This window comes from Vanessa atalanta, chromosome 18, assembly GCF_905147765.1.
Source record: "Vanessa atalanta chromosome 18, ilVanAtal1.2, whole genome shotgun sequence".
Lineage (NCBI taxonomy): Eukaryota > Metazoa > Arthropoda > Insecta > Lepidoptera > Nymphalidae > Vanessa > Vanessa atalanta.
In genome coordinates, this window is record NC_061888.1 from 906158 (window position 1) to 930887 (window position 24730).

The window sequence follows — 24730 nt, forward strand, 5'->3', positions numbered from 1 at the left end:
TAGTTTGTATTATTAAAACCAAAGTGCCACATATTTTTTGAATAAATATTTTTTTTTATAAGCGACAACACTATAAATACTGCTATACGTCTATTTTTAAAAGTTTTTTTATAGCCGTCAAATTTATACGTCATTTATTTTGTTTCTCTCTCTAACATACTAAAAATTATGGCCAGGAAAAGAAAAGAAAAATTCGAATCACATTTAATTAGAATTAGGTAGTATATTTTAAATTGTTTTCCTAATACGTGTCAAATAATTCACACCTCAATCATTTCATTACAGTAGGTACTTTAGATGTTGAGCGGCAAATGAACCTTGAATTGAATCGGATTTATATTAGTTTCCTCTAGTTCTCTTCTGATATAAGTCATCTGAATAGTTAGCTTGAAATTAGTTTGTGTACGAAGCCGGTAATAACTATAGGTGCGTTTGATTTGCGATAAGTAATCTAATCGTCTTTTATAATCTATTAAAAATATTGTTTTTTTTTCTTTATTTTATATATCATTCACTCGTGTACGTTTGTGATATAAACATATTTGTTAATTATCAACAGAAATGAAGAAAGTCGTAATTTTTGGATCAACCGGCATGACCGGACTTTGCGCTGTGGAAGCGGCTTTAAAAAAAGGTACTAAAAATATAATATTTGTATATTTTATGACATAATAAGAAGTTTTGATATTAACAACTATCTTTTACTTTTTCAAAACTAACTAATATTAATATCTGTAAATTTAATAAATTAATGTTATTTTTTTCTTGAAAAATTATCTGCTTTATATTTTATCAATAATGAATTATACTTGAGTAGCATTGAAAAGTAGTTTTTAATCAGATATTCGAAGTTATAGTTACAAGTGTTTTGGTAATTTGTTATTGATATTTTAGTATACACATGAGTTTATAAGTAAGAATTTTTTTTATATAATATCTTTATCATAAAAAAACAGTATTCAAAGTTTGCCGCATCATCACATAAAAAAATGATGTAATTTTAAAAAGATTATATTATGCAATTTATACGAATGGTTTAATATATGTTGTATTTAAACTAAATAAAGAGATGATTGTATATTATTCGTTAAACAAAACATAATGCAGACTAAAAAAAAAACAGTTCTTAATATGTCTAAGGCATGATACTCCATAATAATTACAATATCCAAATAAGGTATTGATCACTTTAAATAGATTCTGCATTACTTACATAGTGAACAGATGGTTTATCCTGACATACATATATAAATATATATATATCATTATAAAACTAAATTGTGTGTTTGTAAAAACACTGGATCTATTTTGATGAAACTTTGGTAATACATGTGTAAGGTTTTAGAAATGTAGATTAAAAAATAAGTGATAGTAAATCACCACATACACCTTTAGGGGCTAGGACATGAAGACACGTTAAAAAAATATAAGACAATTTTAACTGCTTCAATGCATTACCAATAATTAAATACAAGAGTTTAATGTACATTGTACCTCTAGTTACAAAGTATAGCTCTTGGTGGTATAACCGGGTAGTACCATCTCTAACAAGCCTTAACTAGACTCTGGTAAATATACTTAATACCATATGTTTGATCGATGGGCAATAACATAATTAGAGTGATAATTTTGGCTAATAAATAATTGGGCTGTATACAAATTGTTCTTGGATAATTTCCAGAAAATTTAGTGGAGTCTTATGTAATAACAAGATAAAAAAAAAGTGTCTACTCATGTCATATACATGTTGTGAGAAGTTCTACTACTTTGGTGCAGTCAAAATATGTTTTTATTTGCATTAAAATCATATATTATAATAAAATAGTAATAATCTACTTCTTAAATTTATTTCTTGTATCACCACTACAACATCCACTCACAATTCAAAATTTGTAATAAATAAGCATAGAGCAATGTAATTATGTACTTAGTTTTCATGTTACCGTGTTCGCGCGCATCATACCATTCTCATCATATTTTCATTACGCGCCGAAAGAAATATAACTTCAATAATTTTTCTTTGCCAATATTAAACTCGTGTTTAAGTTAAAAGTCTATTTGAATGAATTTACTTTCTCGACCAAATTCAGTATTATTGTGGCTGCTTGAAATTCGAACATGGGCCACTTAAAACAAAAAAAAATTGGATTTATACGATAATACACAACACTAAAAAAATATATGCTTTGAAACACAATTTTGACCTTTGTCTAAGTCAGGCTAATAAAAACTAATTGCATCAACATCTCGACGTTTTTGCGAAGTGCTAATTACACATATCTCAAGTACAATGATATATTTATGATATGTGGATGAATTTAACCTACTTTGTATAAAAAGTATAAAGTTCTTAAATGAAAGACCATGTTACGATAAGAGAAATAATAATCGTGAAATTATTAGAATATCTGCAACCGTGATGTGTCCTATGTGTATCATTCAGTAACCCAACCCAAATTTTCAATTTTGTTCGCGCACGGGCGGTGACGAATCCGCCATAGTATAACGTATCAGTAATTGTATAAAGTGTTAGTAATAATTGGTTTGTAACAAGACTAAAACAGATACAATTAAATCCAGGTATCAGTGTACGAGCCTTCGTTCGCGATCCATCGAAACTACCAGAAGATTTAAAAAGCAAGGTAGAAGTTTTCAAAGGTGACGTTCTGGAACCGGACTCGGTGAATCAGGCCGTCGAAGGAACAGATGGAGTGATCATCGCCCTCGGAACTCGTGAAAACTTAGAGCCGACATCGGACATGTCCGAGGGTACGAAGAACATCATCGAAGCTATGAGAGCGAAGTATGTGAAAACTGTGACAGCTTGTATATCGGGGTTCTTGTTCTTCGAGCCGGAGAAAATTCCGCGCCAGTTCGTTGATATCACGAAAGACCACAAGCGAATGTACGACGAGCTGAAACAGAGCGGTCTCAATTGGGTTGCGGTCTTTGCGCCGCATATCACCGGTGAGTTTGCTTTCCTTGATCCTGTTTCAATGAACCAAGTTTCGTTTTCACTATTTATTCAGTTATCTATCTTATTACTGGTTAATATATGTACATTTTGATTAGCCAATTGTACCCCTTAGCGAATTGAATCGTTTTTCGAATATAGAATCCTTTTTTTATTTGGCGATCAGGTCAATGTTGTACTTTTCGTTTAAATATATTTTATACGTGCTATTTACTTAGGCACAATTGAATAAGGTCACAAACGGTCACTACACTACATTCATATCCATTGACGTAATGTTATTTTAATTGTTTTTATAGTGTTTTTGTCATTCATTTACATACATATATAATATATAGTTAGTAAAAAAAAGTTAATTCTTATTATGTCCAATATGCTTTTAGGCAATAACCTTTTTAGTAAATAAGCCGTTTTTATTTTGCATTTTTAACTAGTAGGTTTAGAGAAATTGTTGAATGAACGTATTAAAGAAGTTGGTTTCGTTAATAAAATAAATATATTTTTTGCTGCGTGTGCAGTACACAATCACACCGTGGTACTGCATTTTATTTGGTGGTAGGACTTTGTTCAACCGCATCTGGCTAGGTACCACCCGCTCATTAGATAATCGACCGCTAAACGTTAACTGTTTCTTAAAGCGCCAATATTTATGGGCGGTGGTGACCAATTGTTAGGGGGCTATTTGGCAGTCCGTCTACCTATCACATAAAGAAACACAAAGAAGCAAAGAATATAGTATAAACGGCACGCACACATCCACACGGTTGTTTGCCCCTACGGTATAGGTGGCCATTATATCTCCAAAACGCGTTAATGGAAGTATCCCTTAAAAATTGTCTCGGCAAATACAAACTTTTCACGTGCTTACGGGCAGTTAGGCAATTAATAATTAGTATTCGTCGATTTAGATGCAGAATATACATATTAATTTAATTTATTAAATAGATGTACGTATATTAATTTGCGTAATACTTTGCAATTCAGTAATTAGTAAGTAACGTTACTCGTTAATTCTTCATTGAAAGTGTATGTAATATAAATTGTGAGTGATTTAAATTTAAATTGATTTGAATTATTAGTTTTATGCATCACTTTCGAGTGACTACCACATAAGTCCGCTGATATCGAGGTGCTAGATCGAACCCCCTCGACAGGGCTTAGTATAAGTAACGGGTGTTTCTGTTGATAAATTCTCGGTAGTGGCTCAGATTCTGGAAGATGGTATTATATGCAATCATCTTCTCTATAAAGCGCGCAAAGTTAGTTCTGACCCGGAATTATTTCCAGTCGCGACGGGGTAACAGAGAGTGCATGTGTGATTACGTTTGTCTACTATAATATACTATGTACTGCACAGTTGTCTTATCCCTTGAGATAAATCTAAAATCAAATGTTTTTTTTTTTAAAGTAAAATTATGATTAAGCATTTTTGGATCGTTGGTATGTTAATTCTACCACCGTTTCGGAAAGTTTCGGAAAGCCACCTCTAGAACGGGAAAGAACTTCGCATCGCTCTCAATTATTCTCAAATTTAAAATGAGGTAGTTAGTATTCACAATTATTGTTCTTGAACGGTCCTGTATTGAAACTCGACCTTAAATCCAATCATCTCTATCCAATAGGTACTATTTTAAAAAGGAATAATATTTGGACTGAAATAAAGTGGTCAAATCTAGTCTCTAGGTCTAGTAGTTTGTCAAGTGCGATCGTTGCCTTACCTGTATCAGAATTCTTGGCTTTACAAAGAATTCTTGATTTCTGACAGTGGTATATATATATCACTGCCAGAAGTCAGAACGAACGGTTAAACGGTATAATATGCCGCTGTGGCATTTAGAGGTGTTTTACAAAAGAGTCGATAGTGTACAAACCTTCTCCTTAAAATACTATATATTAGATTCCATGGTTATCGGTCGAAGTCTATCAACTTCAAACCGATATATCAAAATCAAAAGTATGTTTGTGTCAATAGATAAAGCACGTGTTCTTTTTAGCGTTATCGATATCAATTCATATATTAATACCAAATTATTAATGATTATTAATGACTTGTAATATCAATAGTGTTGTAGTATTAATAAACTATCCGATTAAGCGTTTCATGATATTATCATATCGATATAAGCTGTGTAGTATAAAGTCGTATAAAGGTATTTGAAAAAAAAAACGTACGTAACGGCTTTAAGTGCTCCGAGAGACGAGAGTGTACACTTCCAACTTCCAGACTCGGCTGTCAATAAAAATGTTGCTATAGAAAATCCAAAAAAATGTTTTTCGGCCCGACCTTGGTTTTTATCCCAGGACCGCGAGATCTGCGGCCTTATATGCAGCCAAAGAGGCTGTCGGTATTCTAGCTGTCAATGAACTATTAATAAATTAATATATGTGTAGTTTTAATATAAAACAATTTGAATAATTTAAAAGTAATGAAACTTCAGCAGAAAATAAAGCCCATCTATAGTTTCTTTACTTTTTGGAGCAACAAATTGCAGTAACTAGCTGAGTACCATATGAAACCTTGAAAGGCACAAATGCAGTTCAAAACCTTTCCATAAATATTAAAAAAAAAAACAATTGTACCAGGTAAATACGCTGGAGACAATGTTTTCCTTATGCTCTTAAGCACCTTAATTATTGCGCAATGCGTAATAACAAGGTATTTATTTTTTATCACATATATAGTATCCTAAAATGGCAAGAGCTACGTTTAATGCCGGCGAAACCGTGCGGAACAGCTAGGTGATAGATAATTTTCTGATATAATGTAATATCGAATGACTGTCAAATAAATCTTGAGTATCTACTAACAGTTTTTTATCTGAATATCGATATCAGCGACTTGAATAAAAATTATTATGCAAGAATTTATATTTTGGTAACTGATATCTATTTAGATTAATATACTTTAAAACCGTTTGATGACTTACCATGAACCGTAATATGGAGGTTAACCACTAACTATAAAGTTAATAACTCGTTACAAGATATTGTTGGAGTATATCACCTTCAACATTTATAATTGCTATAACTATATGCACGAGCAGGACAAATCTGCCTTTATCGACTTTTCTATGTCATTTAGGTCGGCCGATTAGCAATTGCCAAATTGGACCACCTGATGATAAGTCACCACTGCCCATAAATATTGTCACAATAAGCTACCATTTTGGGAGCTGAGATGTTATGTCCATTGTGTCTTTAGTTACTTACCCTTTAAACCGGAACACAACAATCCTAAGTATTGCTCTTTGGTGGTACAAAATATGATCAGTGGGTAGTAGGCACCAGGCAGTCTTAAGTTATAAATCGATGCGTTCGTCATTGTTTGACCTGAAAGCTCTACGTAGTTGGCACTAGTGTAAGCTGTAAAAGTCAAGTCAAGGACAAGAGAACTCATGTCGGTCATTTGCTAGTAATTAATATTCTGGTGTATTGCGCTCGAGCAAAACTGGTGACAAGTCTCCGTATGTAATAAAAATTTGAAACTAACGTCGAGGATTGTGTTTCCTATTAAGAAAGAGACAAATGTTAAAATGTTCCAAAAGCCTTTGCTTATTTTGACTCATTTAATTTCGGCTCGAACAAAATCGAAATAAACGTTTCTGAAATCTGAAGAATCGCAAACAAAACAAATTTTCAGTTGCTTAAATGTAAACGAACTTTAAAGGTGATATAGTAAACATTCATTCTGAAGGATATTCACTATGTCACCGAAAGCCAATTTTGGAACAATGTTGAACACATATTGGAATAATCCACAAATGAATTAATTGGTCACTTCTGTTTTTCTTTGTAGACGACTGCCCAAAAAAAAAAGAGTTGTAATGTTTTCAGGGTTCGTGTATACATGTGTATTTCTTTATTCCACCATAACTTTTATATACAGGGCCCCAATCCTTCCCAACTAATTGTCAGATAATCGTATTGGAATCGGAAAGCAACCGTGACCGTTCAGCTGAGTACCTATTCGGCAGTTGCGGTTTGGTCATAGTCTGCTCGGAAAATAATAGGGATCGTATTGTAAGCGATTTAAAAAAACAGAATTCGTCCTCAGGTACAATTAAACTGAGGTATATTTTGTGAGGAGTAATCAAAGTTGTATAGCCGGAATAGTAGAAAGTATCATTACAGATGTATGTTAGTAGAATTGTCCCCAGATTTTATCTATGTATGGGGTATCGTTGGAATCTTTTCATCATTATATACCTATCCTTAGGCACATATTAATAGAAGCAATTTGTTATTTTTTCTTTTTTAATTTAAGCGGACGTAATACACGAAATGTATAAATGTAAATGTTGTACATTGTTGTGAAGTTGCTAGCAGGTCATTTATAATTATTTAGGTACGAGAAGAGTTATTTTTACGTTTTTATACTTGTTTTCATGAACATGTGATATCTTCAAACACTTAAAGTGTTACTGTGGATGACATTGTAAATTATTTGTAAAGCTAACTTCGTTCTTATTTTTTATATAACCTTACTAACTGATTAACTTTAATAACTAATTTACTTTCATATTTATAATTTTTGTATACGTTACATCAGATTCAAAATAATTATACCAATGCCTCAGAGTATATTTTTTTTGATACGACATTACGACTGAATCGCTGAACTAATGGACTAAATCAGTTGATTGTAATGAAAATTATTAAGGTTCTTAATGATTTAACACTTATGTTAATAAGTTTGGGTGCCTACCAAAAAAGACACCGTATAAATCGCGCTTTACAAACGTTTCTGAATGACGTTCAAACATGGAGGCGATGTAAAAATATTTATAACAAGAATTCCATTTCGACACTAACATCCTGCATTTAAATTTCCATGGCAAATTGAGTCGTGTGTATTGTTTTCAATCCATTTTATATCGTGACAATTGCGTTGTTGGTGCAGTTTTTTCTACCTTAAACTAAGAGCGATGTTTTAATTCGTATCGGAATTGCGTCTTTGCATCAAACCATAATCAGCTGAAAGTGAGAAACGCTAGCCACCAAAATAGTACTCGTAAAATAAAAAGTAAAAACTTTAAACGATTTGATAATTCGATCTACAATGATTACTGTCGTAAATAAACTTGTTTTGCTCTAAATAATCTTTAAGTATATAAATCTTCCGAATATTACAGAAATGCGAAAATATGTCCATGTCTTAGTGTGGCTATGCCTCTAGGTACGTTATTTAATCGGGACAGTGAGATTATTCCAGATAAGCCATTTTTATCACGATGTATCAGATCATATTTACGCCGTTTATGTACACATGATGTAGAAATCAATTTTTTTATCATTTTATGTGAGAATTGAATTACGTCCAAGTGAGAGGTGAATTGTCAATGATATTTGCATTGCAACATTTAAATTTTTAGAATTTACTGTGACTACGCGTGTAACATTCAATTTCGAGCAGTTAGTTCCGTCCCTCTATTGGTCGTCTATTTATAGCACTTGGTGCCTCTAGTATTATCACCATATTTTCATTATAATTATACTAGTTACTCTTCCCTACTTCGGGTACATTGTGAGTCTAAACAGAAAGTTCATAATGAAGATTCACATTCAAAACAAAATATATTGCTTTGGGCTAGGAACTTTTAAAGGACAAACGTACAAATATGATTTGTCTGTATGGTTGAATTATCCCATGTATATAGAGAGTATACGGTGATGAATACCAACGAACCCTTAGTGGTAATTACCAATTATTACCCACTAGTCATAAATTCTATCACCAAACAGCAATATTCAGTATCGTTGTTTGGTTTGACGGGCGAGTGAGGTAGTGTAACTACAGTTACATACATGAGGAACTATTATTATTTGTTAAAGTATCAATGTGTATAAGTATGCAGTGGTGATCACTTACAATGATGCGATATTGCAAGTAATCTTTGACTCTGATTAACCAGACACGTGTTCAACCCTAGGGTTCAACTTATTTTGATACCACCAACATTGATTCATCAGCTTGATGGTTTCTCTTTCTTGCAGTAGAAAAGTTAACTGCAAAGATTAAAAGTCATCGGCTCTCTAGATATCCTTGATTTTTTTTTTATGAATGTCGTTAAAAATGAATGCAGTTTTTATATGCTCCCGGGAATTCCCTTTATATTTAGAGATTATGACTTCTTCATGACTCACGGCAAAACCAGTGACCAATCTTAGAACATACCATTAAACAATTCTGTCGTAATGAAAGTCAGACAGACAACATTTTTTTTTTTACTTTTAATTAAATGTTTAACCTTTTAAAATCTATTGTATGTACGTGTCTATTCGGTTAAATACTCATTTTTCTGTGCGGATTTTTTCGCGTTTTTGAATTTTTTCTTAAAGCTTTTTCTTAAAGGTTCTTAAAGCCACTTTTTTATAACGTCGTGCTGCTGCCACATCAACTTATAAACCGCTTATATATATCAAAAGTCAAAGTCATAGATTCTTATTCAACATAGAACTATCACAGATGAAATAAAACTTTTCATCTTTATATTCAAAAGCCAGGTTTAGCCAGTATATTAAATGCGAAATCTCCTTGTGAAAACACTATCGCTCTTACCTTTAGGGTAGTCTATATTATATAACTAAACTACTTACATAATGTTATCCTCAATTAACAAAATTGTACATACTGCTTCAGTTCATACATTTTTATCATAAGCATGACTGTTTCTACACCCAGTTTTGGTTCAAAGTGAAGAAACTTCGATACGGTCAAAGGTATAATAAAATTTGTATAAAAATTTAAAGTGTTTTGCGTCGAATTAACAAAAAATATATATTTACTAACCGAATAGGAACTACGTGATTAAAAAAGTGAATTTATAATTCAATGTCATAACAATTTTGTTTAATGATCAAAGTTCAACTAAATACTCTACAAAGTTATAGTTTTCGGTAGATTATAATCTTTTTAATTTTAGGAATACAAACAATGACATGACACTAATGGCATAATAATATACAATGTTACATATATCGGCTAATTACTATTTAAGTACACAATTATTAATATTAAAAAAAGATTAACACACATAAAATCGAATAGAATCGATAGGATTATGATACGACACGAGATAAACTAACGCAAATTTTACACAATCATCATTACATAGTATAAAACAAAGTCGCTTACTCATGTCCCTAGGTATGCTTAGATCTTTAAAAAAGTTTTTTTTTAATAGATAGATTGATTCAATAGGAAGGTTTATATGTATGAAACATGCACAATATAGTAGAGAAACTGATAATTTTAGAGGTTTCTACAATGATGTCGTAAATAAATACATTTTTTGCGTTTACATTGGAACTCTGGCTGAACCCTACGAGGTAGATCAAAATAATTTACTGCAGTATTGTACATCTTAAAAAGGTTTTCATAAAAGTCCGCAATGGTATATCTTATCTCTTAGGGATAACCCACAATAACCATTTTTTATCCTTTACTTTTACGAGAAATATTTGCTTATTTTCGAAGCAATACAGCATTAATCCTTATGCAATAAAGTACCTTAAATACATTGTGAATTTAATATAGACTAATATGGCCCTTTACAGCATGTAATTTAAATGAATATTTTCCAAGATATTACAGATTTAAAACGCTGGGACATAGCGGTTTGTAGTCATAGTCCGAAGAACTGTGAACGTTGTAAGATATTCTGTAGTAAATTTAGTATCAGCATTGCACCCGTGCGAAGCCGGGTTCGGGTCGCTATTTATGAATAAAGTTAAATACATAATTTAACGAAACAAAATAAACAAATAATAAGGCATTGATTGCTACATTGGTAAATTAATTGCAGGGGTAATATTTATTCGTGTCGGGTACATATTTTATAAATTGATACATAAATTTATCTTATTTACTTTATTTTTGAAATAATATCTAACTATCTGTCGCTTATCTCGCTTATCTCGCGAGATAGATTGTAATCTAATGGTATTTCCAACTTTACGGTGACATATTAGGGTATTCCAGGCGAAGGTGGATCGTTGTTAATATAGTTTTATATATTTAGATTATATGTGTAATATAAATTACTCAGCGATTTTGATATAAACGTTAACGTGAAATATTCAAATAATATACAGGAAATAAATAAAAAACCGCATACCAAAACACTTAATACAAACCTGATTTAATGTTCAATTCAAAAACTTGTTTTCAAACTTGTAATCGGATTGTAGAGCGTTTAATGGACTCTGTTCAAACCACGATACTTAACTATAGGAACTCACCACAAGAGGATTAAACCCAAATGTTTTTTTTTATTACATATATTATTCTGATGAATACGATAAAGAAATAGTCACATTTCTTTTCATGTTGAATATATGTAAGTAATAAAAATGACAAAAAAAGACCCGCTGAGTTTCTTTCGCCGGTTCTTGTCAGGTCAGGGTAGTTTATTTTCGGAACTGGTGCTAGTGTTTAATTTGACAATCAATAAGTAAGTGTAATGTTTTCATATTGAATGAAGGAATTTGAGTTTTAGTTGAATTTAGAGTAACTATGTCAGTTTCTTGCCGTTTCTTCTTGCTGGAGGCTGACGTTCCGAAACGATGGAAGAGTTAAAATATTGACGATTCAATAATGCTTACGTTTTATATGAAGTTGACGCGATATCATTGCTCGAAAATTTGAATGTACCATGTGCATGGGTACCACCTACCCTAGGTGGTAGTCACTTTCCATCAGGTGAGCTTCCTGCTAGTTTACCATCTATCACGTATAAAAAAAAATAGTTTAATAGTTGTTAACGGAACATTGAAAGTAAAATGAAAGTAGATATAAATAGTTTGGGGCACTAGTTTTAGTGGAATAGTGTTGTATTATAAGTAAATATATATTCATCAAGAGCTGACTGCTTGCATAAAATAGCAGCTATTAGCAAATTGCATGAAATATTATATAAAACTAAGTTTGTATGTATTAATTTGTCGATAAATTTTTACATATTTTTTTTTAAAAGCCGAGATGACCCACTTATTGTAACGCGTGCATCTTGTGCAACCCGTAACCGATGATTGCTGGTTCAAAACCAGGCAAACACCACTAAATTTTCATGTGCTTAATTTGTATTTATAATTCATCTCGTGCTCGGCGGTGAACGAAAACATCGTGAGGAAACCTGCATGTGTCTAATTTCAACGAAATTCTGCCACATGTGTATCCACCATTTTATTCACCCGCATTGGTATCGCATGGTGGAATATGCTCCAAACCTTCTCCTCAAAGTTAGAGGAGGCCTTAGCCCAGCAGTGGGAAATTTACAAGTTGTTAATGTAATAGTTTTCGCGTGAAAGAGGAACAAACTTATATACATCCTCAGAAACTGTCCAATTTATATTCTTAATAGGATATGAAATTCACGTAAATAGTCTAAATTTAAACCGGACGAAACCACGAAGCGTTGCTACTTATATGTTACATTATATACTAATACCTACTTCGAAACGCGCTCCGTCTTCTGTTATGTTTTATGTATATTCGTTTAGTATATTTTTTCATCTGGTAATTACAAAATAACTTCTCATTTGTTACTTTAAGATAATACTATATGACGTTCAGGAATCTTGCGTTATGACTAACGATAATCATTTTCCCTATCCGCAATTATCGACATTAAAATGTTCTGGCCGGACTGCATTCCCAGATAGATACTGTTTAAATTGATTTAACCCGCAGGATCAGCTACGATTTAGTAATTGAGAGAGATCCGGTTCTGTGATTCAGTTGAGCGAGCGAATTCGTAATAACATCAAATACCTATCGTTGCAGTCATGGGACATCACGAATTCTGATTTAGGAACTAAGTTAAGGTTGAAAAATTGATAAAAAAATCGAATCACTTAATTATTAGTTAATAGCGTCAAACTCCTAAGTCTACAAATTACCGCTTAAAGTAAAGAACCCTCTCCACGCGAGTGTAACTCGCACTTGAACTTTTTTTTTATATTTAATTACTAAATTATACAAAATATGCGTATATCACTCACGTCCATCTAAATTCATTCGAGTTTTAGCGTATTTTATTTAGTCGGATTACATTAGTAGGAGGTCAATGTTCATTTTTATATACACGTACATACTCAGTTCCAAGAGCGGGCCTGCCGAAAATGTGGACGAGAGGCCTTTGATTCATTTTAGGTATTCAAATTTAAAATCTAAATTAAAAAGCGAATAAGTACGCGACTATACATAAAAACAATTTTAATAATGATTCAATATATTTTAACAGAAAATAAAATTTATGCTATTAACTATATTGAATACCGACTTGTATTAAGACACGGTTTTAATTTTTACGTGGCTTTGATCACGTTTTTAAGGAGAAGGATTGGGCGTATTCTACTGAGCTGCTTCAATGCGGGCAAATTTCCATTCGAATTATAAAAGCAAATTAAGCATATGAAAATTCATAGGTTCTTACCCGGAGATTAACCTTTGACTTGTACAATTGTTTAGTTTTACTAATTACGTGTGTGCGTGTGTGTGTACTGGGTTTAAGTGTTAATTTAGTTTTTTTGTTATCAGAGGACCCAAGCCGCGATATCATCGTCGAAATCAACCCAGAAAAATCACCCGGACGTTGCATTTCAAAGCACGACCTCGGTAAGTTTCTGGTCGATGGGCTGACAGAAGAGAAATACTTCAAGACCGTCATCGGGCTGTGTAATGTACCAGCGCAATGATTTCACGTGTAGGCGCAACTTAATATTAGTGTTCTTGGACATACTTATGTTGAAGTTGAAATCTGTGTCTGTGCGTGCATGCATTATAAATAGGCTGTTTTTTTATCTGTTGCAAATATTTAAAAAAGTTTATTTAAATTTAATTCTTGGTGTTATAGTTCTGTCAAATGATAACGTTTTTTTTTTTGAGCGAACTTGTGATTATCTGCATTTTAATTCAACACATTGTATGTTTTTTAAATTCAAATATTTAATTAAAATATGAACTCAAATTTATAATGGAAAGGTTATTTTTTTACAGAAAAAAAATCTCGTCAGACGGGTTAATATTGTTCAGGGCTGTCAGTAGAATTATGTAATAATTAACATAAATTTATATTTTTTATTATATGATTACAATTTATATTATACAAAAAATTAATTTCTCGCTCTACGCTCAAGTTATTTGTCTATCATGGCTGGCAACCCTGGTGTAATATGGTCATAAACGAGTTTTACTTCGATGTATTTAATCGACAGAGGTGTAATTAAACGAAGGTTGTATATAAAACTAGTTTTTGTGTTTATTCCTTTGCCTCATATTTAAGTGTAAATAAGTTAACTTTAAAATTTTGAACCGTACGAAATAGTTTTTTGTAAATATTTTACGACTTCATTAGAATATTCAAAAGCTTTTTAGCATGTGTTGAAAAATAAGTTTTTGTTTTCGATCGTCGAGTTTGTTCTTTAACGTTTTTATAGTAATACTTATGTAAACGTTAACAGTAAATATTACTTTTGAGTTGATTTATTTTCAATATTTTCTTATTTATTTAAATATATATGTGGTCATGCAGCTAGATGAGACGGCTGCTTATCCTCAAGTCTTGTGTTAAAATCCGGTAGGAGTCAGTTATTTTGATTCTTCAAGAACTAAATCTCAGGAGCTCGGAATCAGTCCAATGTTAGCGATAAACTTCTTTGCCTTGAAAGGTACGTACGTCGTTGCTCTTTTGCCGTCCGTTGAATTAAAATATCGTATTCTTATAATGTATTCGTAAGTTTTAGTTTCAGTTGAATTAATAATGTTTATTTTTATTTATCTTAGTAATTTTTCATTCATTTCGTACGCCTACAATCTCATATACATTTTTAAATTTTCTGGCAGAGTATGCGTCAGCGTTTGCACAATTTTATTCGATGAGACAATTGAGTGTAAATAAAAAGTTAAATTGAATTAATTTATTGGACGATAATTACTTACTTTTCATTGACCATTTGATTAAAATAGTATTTAAATGAATATCATTATGTTTTTTCGGTTAAATACTCAATTCATTTTAATTTTCCTTTTTATCGACATTTAGTACAAAGGTTACAAAGGTGATCGAATATTTCACGCGGCATTTCATTCGATTACAATTCGAATTGTTTTTAATTACTGCAATGAATTTAATTTTCATAATGATAGTGTAGTAGAATATATCGATAATTTTTAGAGTTTGTTCTATGATAGTTTATTTTAAAATATTTTAACGGCCAGTGTCGTAGCAAGGCAGTCAGACAGATGTCAGCGGCGCAACCTTCAGGGAGGTACACTGGTTACTGCCAGTACTCTCAACTGCTGGTAATCTACACGTACTTCTGTTTGTGTCTTTCTGATTATATGTGGAGACTAATTTTATGATAACTATGTCTATGAGCCGAGATGGTCCAGTGGTTAGAACGCGTGCATCTAAACTGATGATGGCGGGTTCAAATCTAGGCAAGCGCTACTTAATTTTCATGTGTTAATTTGAATTAATAATTCATCTCGTTCTCGGCGGTGAAGGAAAACATCGTGAGGAAACCTGCACGTGTCTAATTTCAACGAAATTCTGACACAATTGTATCCACCAAACCGCATTGGAGCAGCGTGGTGGAATATGCTCCAAACCTTTTCCTCAAAGAAAGAAAAGAGGAGTCTCCCTCATAATAAACAATAATACAAAAAAATTAAACATTATGCTCATACAAAAAAAAGCCGTGGCTTAGGCTCGTGACATATTTTTTTCCGTTCTTACGTAATAGCTGTAACATGTTTTATATTCAAGTTAATTGCTAGTGGAAGCTATTGTATCGTTTCAATTTCTAAGAAATTGAAGGCGAAGATATCAAAACATTCCCAACGAGCTCAGATTACAACGCTGTTTACCTTACGTAAAAACGTTATTTGGCGGGTGTTTAGTTAAACTATTTCTCTCTTTCTGACATAATTGATATCACATTCGAAAAAATAAGACAGCATAAAGTCGATAGAATATAGTAGACTGAAGGTACATACGTAGGTAGTGATCCAGTGTAACCAGAGATTTAAAGGTCTGGATGCCCTGGGGCCACAATTTTGATTTTAATTAGTAAGATATAATTTATTTACTTGTATCGGTAACTTTTAAAACAGTTATTAGTAACATTATTATAATTTGACTATATTTGTTAACCCGTCGGAATCTATAGTGAGGCCTCTCTAAAGTGCAGGCCCAAGGGCAGTTGCCCCGCATGCCCTCCCCTGAATCCAGCCCTGACTCCTGAGTGTAACTACAGACACACGGGACATACATCTTACGGCGTCAATATGTGTGATTAGTTCAGACCACTTACCATGACAATCCATTTAACTTAATAAATATTATGCAAGGAAAATTATGAAGCTATACATAGTTAAGGATTTTATTAACTATAATATTATAAATACGAAAATGAATTTGTTTATTATTTATGCTTATAATAATTATATCGTGTATTTGTAAAACATTGTGAGGAATCCTACAAATGTCGGATAGTCCGACTGGAAACTTAATAGAACCTCGGTCTACCACAAAATATATCTACATCCAATAAGGGAGAAGCGAAGTCGAATCAGCTTCACCCCTTAATAGGAGAAGGATTGCATATTTTATCGACAGAGTATAGGTGTCTCATGCCAGTCATATTTATATTTTAAAATGAACTTATTTTTAAATACAGCACCGTTTTGTCTCAAATGTAGTTAGTTTATTTTTATATACAGATACATAAAGAATTGATTAGATGTAAAAGTTAATTTTTCAAATATTTACAGCGTAAGTTTTCCATTGATTTTGCTATTTATTTCATTTTAAATGTCATAGAACTTAAACATTTAATTAAATCGTTTTTTGTATCGGCTTCAAAGCTATTTTGCTTTTGATCAGAGATAATATCAACTGTGTCATTAATACGGTCGAGCGTCGATGTTATCAAATTATATTCACTGCTGTTGAATGTCTCCATCGTACTCGGATAATCGTCGGTGTCTGAAAAACTACGAAGACTCGAGGAAATAGCTTTTTTTATTAAAATATCTGATTGCTTTAGTGAACTGGTGTATGGTTCCAACGTCCAAGACGATAGAGTGTCTACCTCAGATTGGCAGGCTAACGGATGTATATTTGGCGATAGGTACGAAATGGAACTAATCATTAGTAAACTTTTAGTGAATCTGCTGTTACTCAAGCTTAGGCTAATACCGCCGTAAGATGCAGACGACCTTGGATTTATTGTAGTGGATGTCAAAGTTGTTACATTCTTTTCTGGTGTAATATCGTATCGTGGGTTAGTTTTAACTGAAGTTTGAGAAGACCACGACTCTGTACTCCAAGGCGTATCGATCATATCTAGCGTGTCATCAGAACTGAAAATGGAATCATCGATCGTAGTGTCACTTACTGATGAATCATTTTCCGAAGATTGAGTATTTGTTGTCGTTTTGGATGAAATAACGTGAGAACTATCAGAGGAAAATTCTGAAATCGTTTTTTTATTAACATCTTGATATTTATATGGTCGGTTTATAGATCTAGTGATCATGGTTTTAAGCTGTGTGTATCCTTGACATCATAACGATCGGATAGCATGCGGCCGCTGCATCGATAAGCCATCTGTATTCTTGGATGCAATTCGCAAGTAGCTGCAGGTACTCCAAAGGATTCATGTTGGATGAACACTTCTATTTCAACTTTCGTTAATTAGTTTCATCATATTATTACGATTATCAAATGATTTAACGTTTAATGAGATATTTACTCCATTTAAAATTTGGTTGATTGATCTTTTTTTTTGATAATTTACGTGAAACTGACGTTTGTATTTACTCGTTTGACATAACATATTGACAATATTAAAATGTTTTCACTATCCGTATTTATATGAATTAGATAATGACGTCGCGTCAATGTAATGTTCGAGTTACTGGCACACTAGTGGAGCAAAGGTCGCTATCTTGTATTTAATTATTAGAATATCAATTTAATATTTTTGTTTGAAACTGTTACTGAAAGATACTTCGTTGTGAAAAAAGATTACTTGTCTTTTTCTTTTTTTTATACAGCTAGATGGATCGGCTGATTGGCCATCTTATGTTAAGTGATCACCACCGCCCATACATATCAGCGCTGTAAGTAATATTAATCATTCCTTACATCGCTAATGCGCCATACCATACTTAGAGAAATAAGATGTTATGTCCACCCTTCAGCCCAGAATACAACAATACCCTACTCTAAGTATTGCTGCTTTGCGGTAGAATATAAACAATGAGTGGGTGATGCCAGCAAGGCATATAACAAATAATAAAAAGTAGTAATTGTCTATGTCTAAATATTATTATCTTTGATGAGTACTCGTGTATAATATTTGACAGGACACTATAAAGCTATGTTAGAGTAGGGCCGGAGGTAGTAATAATAAGCATAGTTTAATTAGTATTTAAACAAGACAATACCTATAATGGAAAATAATACAGTAGGTACCTACCCAGACAGGCATGCAAAAAGCACTACTACAAGTGTATTAAGTACCTGTATTCATTGCCAACACATCTATAATAACCATGAGTTCAGATGAAGGACATTCTGCGCCTTTTGATATTTAAAAAATCTACTAGTTGTATAGGAGCAGTCGTAAACAAATTATTACATTTTAAACTCGTGAATAGACAAGACGTTTGTGTATGACGTGTCGCTCACGCCGTCGCTGTTTTTTTTGGCGCGATTCGATTTGTGCTCGCAGCAAAATATTCCTCGATTCGCGTTATTCTTGGCAAGCGGTTACAAAATATTTTGTTTTTTGGTAGGTTATACCTACTCCTACTAGATACTTAGTTTATGCTTACAGTAATCTTTTCTGCGGCCGTTGCTTTGTGTATTTTTATAATTAACAATTACTTTTACTTTGTTCTAAATTATAAACATAATATTTAATATATTATATAGCAATGTATGAAACTTGATGGGTCAAAAGACACAACGGTGAGATGCGTTTTAATGAAATTCTTTCGCCTATAACGCATGCTCCGAAAAGCTTTAATTAATTGCTGGTCACGATTCAATGTTAAGATTTTCTCATTAATCTAAACATAGCCAAAAATTTGATTGATGTTTTTTTTTTCAATAATAATCATTTTTTATAAATGCCACAGAGGTTTGGAGACAGCACTTGTGATTTGCTTAGCGCAATCTACTTTCATAGCCCAAAATGTTGAAGTGGCGCTTAGTTAGCTTAGCTAAGTAATTTTGAAGTGTGGCAAGTGAAGTGGTCAAAAATAGTTACTGCGCAAGGGTCCATTAAGCCACTACCAATAAAAATCTGGACAACTGTAATGTTGTAATATTCCCCATGATTCACAAGCTTCTCGTGAACATGTAGTGCCAAGAGCAACACTAGAGCATACTTTACCTCGTTGAGGAGGCTAAAACATTTTTAAGAAACAGCACTGAACACGATTAACTAGATAAGCCCACCGTGTCGAACTCATCATCTTCGTCGTCGATTGTCTTTGAATTTAAATTGTATAATTACCTATATCGTGCATCTTGTAAATAAAAGAAGACATAATATATTTGTGAATTTATTTATTACGCACACGTATACATAATACATATGTTATAAATATTTACAGTAATTAATAAAACAGGATAATTACGTTATATCTTTAGCTTATCTTTAGCTGACAAGCGTAATAAACATATCTAAATATCTATCAAAAATATCTAAATAACTAATACGTGTTTATTAATTAGTATTTAGATATAACTATCTATCTAATACAATTAATATTAAAAGTTCTATTTTAATTCGCGAGACTAGGCTTGAAAACAAAAAAAAATACAATCATTTATTTTACAAAACAGTTTTTTTATTACAATTCATTCCGTTGACGATGAGGTAAGGCTGTATATTGTGGTGTATTCAATTCTTTTGTAGTTCATAAGGGTTTAAGAAAGCTTGTACTAATATTTTCCTTAAATTCTACTAAAATCCTTGCCATTTTGATTTTTGTTTTATATCATTTATATTCGTACTTGTGCTTAGTAACTTTCCGTTTGATTTATATCTATAGTTTCTACTTTGACTATCATTATAGAAAAAGTTTAAAAAAAATTGAAGACCTGAATTTGAATTTGGAATCATGGTTCCTACACACAATTATTTACATTAAATATGTATCGATAGCAATTTAAAGCAAACTGATATTTATTTATTTAAAGAATAACAATTACTTTCCCTTAAATGACATAACCGTACATTTTTAGTATAAACCTTTTATTTCAATTTAATCTCGGATCCGCTTTAAAATTACAGAAACGTATTTATAATTGTAATTTAAAAAATATTAATACTTTATTTAATTGCAAATGTTGCTTAATTAATTTAATAACGTCCGACTGTTGGTCTGATAAAATCTATAATTTTTCTTTTAAACATTGTTTTAATTAAATTAACTGCGCGTGTAATTGTGCGCAATGTGAATCCTGTCCGTTTCTTTTGATGTCATTTGTATATTCGCTGAATGTAATTGAAATCCTTCAGTACTTTTTTTTTATTTTATTGGTGTTTTTGCCCATTTTTGTTTCTAAGAGTGCAATAATTATTAATTTGGTTCTATATTACAACCGTGCCTTTATACTTCAGTGGCTAACTGAGAGGTCAGTGCCTTCCTCATGCTGTATTCTGGGCATCGTCGGTTGGTACTCAGCGAGATGCAGGCCGGAGGGAAGACGTTGTGAAGCGATGGCCGTAAGATACGGGTTTCTCCTTGTACTATTCTGATCAGCTGCGAAGATAATGTTAGCGACCCTAGCAACTCAGGAAAGTGTCATGGGAAGAGGATGAGTTTGATGTGTGCTTACCGTCGAGGGTTAGCAAACACCGAAACACCACAGTTGAACGCGATACCATCGCGAGCCGAAGACGACCATCGTGATTTTGTGGAGAATAACCACATAACCGGGTTTCATTATGATCTGGATACAATTCTGAAGATTTGCCGTCATTAAAAAAGTGGTTATCTTGATAGTAGAGTTTTGTGTAAGCCCACCTGGGTGGGTACCGCCCACTCATGATATATTCTACCGCCAAAAAGCAATACTTCGTATTGTTGTGGTCCTCTAAATGGCGAGTAAGCCAGTAACATTTTAGTTCCTAATGCAATGGCGATGAATTAAATTGTTACCACGAGCGACCGACAACGTCTATGAGCGGTAACTAAGTATCATCAGTTGGTTACCTGACTATAAGTTAAAAAAAAATTAGCATTTATATTTAATTTAATTATTATCGTCACCTACTTATGGATTTATTTATTTACCTACAATTTAAAATGTTTGCACAAAAGTTGCGAACCAAAGAAAACGTTCATGTTTTGCTCAATTCCTTAAGTGGTTTTAAAATAAAATATCACATTGTATATATTATTTACATAGCAGGAAGGTCATGGACTCATTAGATAATCATTAATAATGCATTATAAGCGTCCTGCCTCTTATGATATATACCATTTTAAGACGCAGGGAGCTCGCAACCATAAGAGCATAAGTATTTATAATTACCTCTGGCTCATGTTTCATTTTATAAGATCTACCATTCTTGACGTCATTGACTTTTCGTAACTATTCACCCGATCCGTTTGCTTTATTTTTTTTTTTAATTTGACTTATTTACTATACTTACATCATTCGCTTACTAGTAGATTTGTTAGTAGTTATATTAAACTTTTTTTACTATAAGCAATATTTAAAAAAAAAAATAAGACAAGAATTTGATATTTGAATTAGGAATCATGTTTTCTGTACAGATTTTTTTTTTATTCTTATTCTACATGAGGTTATTATGAAGTTTTTTTGTTAACTTTATGTACATTTTCTTTTGTCATTTAATATGAATACAAAATGTTTATCACTACAACTACGCAAGAACATTTTCTTGTCTGTCATCTCTCTTCAATAGATCAATATCTAGTAATATTTTCCCCAATTCCCCGGTCCTGAACGCTCGGATCATCGTCCTAGCAACTTCCACGACGTCGGGGACTTCGCGAATCCGTCCATCAAAGTCACGGGTCCTTCTCACGCGGTTTAACTTTATTGAGCCTGTAACGAGGACCTGTAAAGAACAAAACAAAATATTATATTTTCTTTAAAAAATCCGAAAAAAGAGGCACTATTTTCGAATACACTTGAGTTTGTAAGATGATGCTCCAAGTGTTAGAACATCAAAAACTAGTAAAATTGTCTATGTCTAAATCTAATTATCTTTGATTAGTGAGTATCTATTATATTTAAATTTCGAGAGTAAGCCATAAAGCGATGTATTAGTACTCTTTATGCCAAATAAATCTGTTACAATAATTACGTTTACAGAATAAAAAAATAGTGAAGCTATACTTAGTCTCACTCAATACTAAACAAAACACGCCATAAGAAATGTCCTCTTTACAGGACAATAACCGCGGTGTTCAATCTCGATAGACGCATTTCGAAATATAGATGCCAGCCTATTCTATTGGAAGTAGGAAAAAAGATAAACAAACCTTAGAATCCATAGTGAATATCATATATTAATTAAGCTCTCGACCAATGATATCGCGTCAATTTGCTGTCAAATGTTGTTTATTTGGCTTTTTTCTTGTCATTGTTGAAATAGAATATACTTCATTATTCAACTCTCTTAATTGATTGGGGTGACAATACCATACAAACGGAGAGTGAGCAAGCTTCAGGAGCGGAGAAGATAGAGCGTCTGATCTCTCACGAGTTTTTAGATTGCTATCCGACCACTTGTACTAACCTTGTTAATATCGTCACACGGTTCCTCCAGACCCATGAAGTCCACGTACTTGAAGCTGCCGTGCTTGTTCAGCCAGTACAGGAGATAGTCTGCTATGATTTCTTCGCCGACCAGGTGATCTTGTAAAGACGCGCAAAGAGCGAGCTTCAATCCCATCTCTATGTCTGATACCGATGGCTCTAGGATTCCTAGGATAAAAACATTGCTTTTAAGTTGCGGAATTACTGTAAAGTAAACCTTTTCATTTACCCACAGCTGGGCTAATATGTCCTCTACTTTTGAGGAGGTGGCAGATTTTTATTTGACGAAGCATGAGATGAATTTTGAACACAAATTATATGTCATGTTACAGGTAGACAGTCTAATGGGCCAACGAATAGTAAGTAGTAACCGAAGCCCATAGACGCTGATGGTAATATATATTTCCCATACCTTGCTGCACCAATATGGCACCTTAGTAATTAAGCTGTTACATCCTTCGTACCTTTAGTTACACTGACTCATACATCCTTTAAACTAGTAGAATATGTAATGAGTGGAACCACCAAAAAAATTCTTTATTAACCGTAATATATAAAACCAATGAAGTTATCATATTTGGACGTCAATTAAACAATACGAAGAAAATGTAATTCACCTGGAGTGTCCAGCATGAATATTTTAGGGTCATTATTTATTCTAATCTTAGTCATCACACTTCGAGTGATACCAGCCACTGCACCGACCGGGAGGGCATGCTTGATATTCATATTACGACTTCTTAGCATATTGATAAGTGATGACTTGCCAACGTTTGGAACACCAATGATCATTACACTGTAGTCTAATTCTTCACTTCGATTGTACCTGATAAAAAAGTATTTTTAATTAAAATTGGATGAATATTATGGAACTTTTATCATCACCATAACAATATAATATAATTTACTAAAAAAATAGGTGTCTAATCCAATAACTGTACTAAGAAAACTCATATTTGTAAGCCTGTTCTTGTATCATAGTCTAAAGTAAAATATAATTAAATGACAGACATTAAGGAATAATATTTAAAAAGTGTTTTTTTTTATAATGGTATACTTCATTTAGAAAGTTAAGAAACACCTCTATTAAATTACATTGTATATTGTTATGCAAATAAATACCTGTTGGAGTTCTTAATAATATCCACTAAACGAGGTCGCAATGACTTAAGTCCGCGACAATGCTGATCTTTTGAGTTTGTAAATATAACATTCTGTACACCTTCAGCTGTAAGTTGATCTTTAACCTTTGGCAATAACGATCGTATCGTTAAGTCTTTTTTATTTAAAACTAGAATATGTGGCTTAGCACCAGTCAAAGTATTTGTAAAGATGGGATTACGGCCTGTAAATGGAATTCTAGCGTCGTGAACTTCGATCACACAATCTACTGACTTAAGTTTTCGCTGCATTTGTTTTAACCCTTTATTCATATGACCTGGGAACCAGTGTAGGAGATCTTTGCTCACATAAGGGCATTTCTTACGGAAACTATAAGCAGCAACGTCGAATTTTGTTGCCATTTCTGTTGTTTGTTTTGGTTTGATTTCGAGGTTATAATTTTATATACTTGTATCTTCGTAAGTTAAGTTACGAGATTCATTACATATAATAAGCAAGGCACTACCAACTAAAAATTAATATCTAGAGAATTATATCAAAATCAAGATAATGAAATAATTAATTTTGTATTCTACAATGACAGTTACAAAATATTATTATATAAATGTCAATTGTCATTGTCATCAGATATTACATCAGTTTAGAAACATTACATATTACGACATATACATATGATTATAATAAATAAACCTTATTCTTCATTCCTATCACATTACTGGTTGTCAAAAGTATCTGCTTGAAATAATGAAAATGAAAAATATACAATGTCAAGTTTAGCTTAGCGCGAGTTATATTTATTTAATACTTAAATAAT

The 24730-nt window shown here is 32.4% G+C and overlaps 2 protein-coding genes across 2 annotated transcripts; one reads left to right on the top strand and one right to left on the bottom strand.

Annotated features, from left to right (window-relative positions):
- The first annotated feature begins 267 nt into the window (after positions 1-267).
- LOC125070836 (flavin reductase (NADPH)) lies at positions 268-14225 on the top strand. Its single transcript, XM_047680822.1, has 4 exons — positions 268-426; positions 560-634; positions 2581-2967; positions 13515-14225. The coding sequence occupies exons 2-4, from the start codon at positions 562-564 to the stop codon at positions 13670-13672; spliced, it is 618 nt and encodes a 205-aa protein (XP_047536778.1). The 5' UTR covers positions 268-426; positions 560-561; the 3' UTR covers positions 13673-14225.
- Positions 14226-21256: 7031 nt separating this feature from the next.
- LOC125071046 (mitochondrial GTPase 1) lies at positions 21257-24493 on the bottom strand. Its single transcript, XM_047681104.1, has 4 exons — positions 23917-24493; positions 23412-23620; positions 22775-22962; positions 21257-22090 (listed from the first exon to the last, which is right to left on the bottom strand). The coding sequence occupies exons 1-4, from the start codon at positions 24315-24317 to the stop codon at positions 21893-21895; spliced, it is 996 nt and encodes a 331-aa protein (XP_047537060.1). The 5' UTR covers positions 24318-24493; the 3' UTR covers positions 21257-21892.
- Positions 24494-24730: the final 237 nt, after the last annotated feature.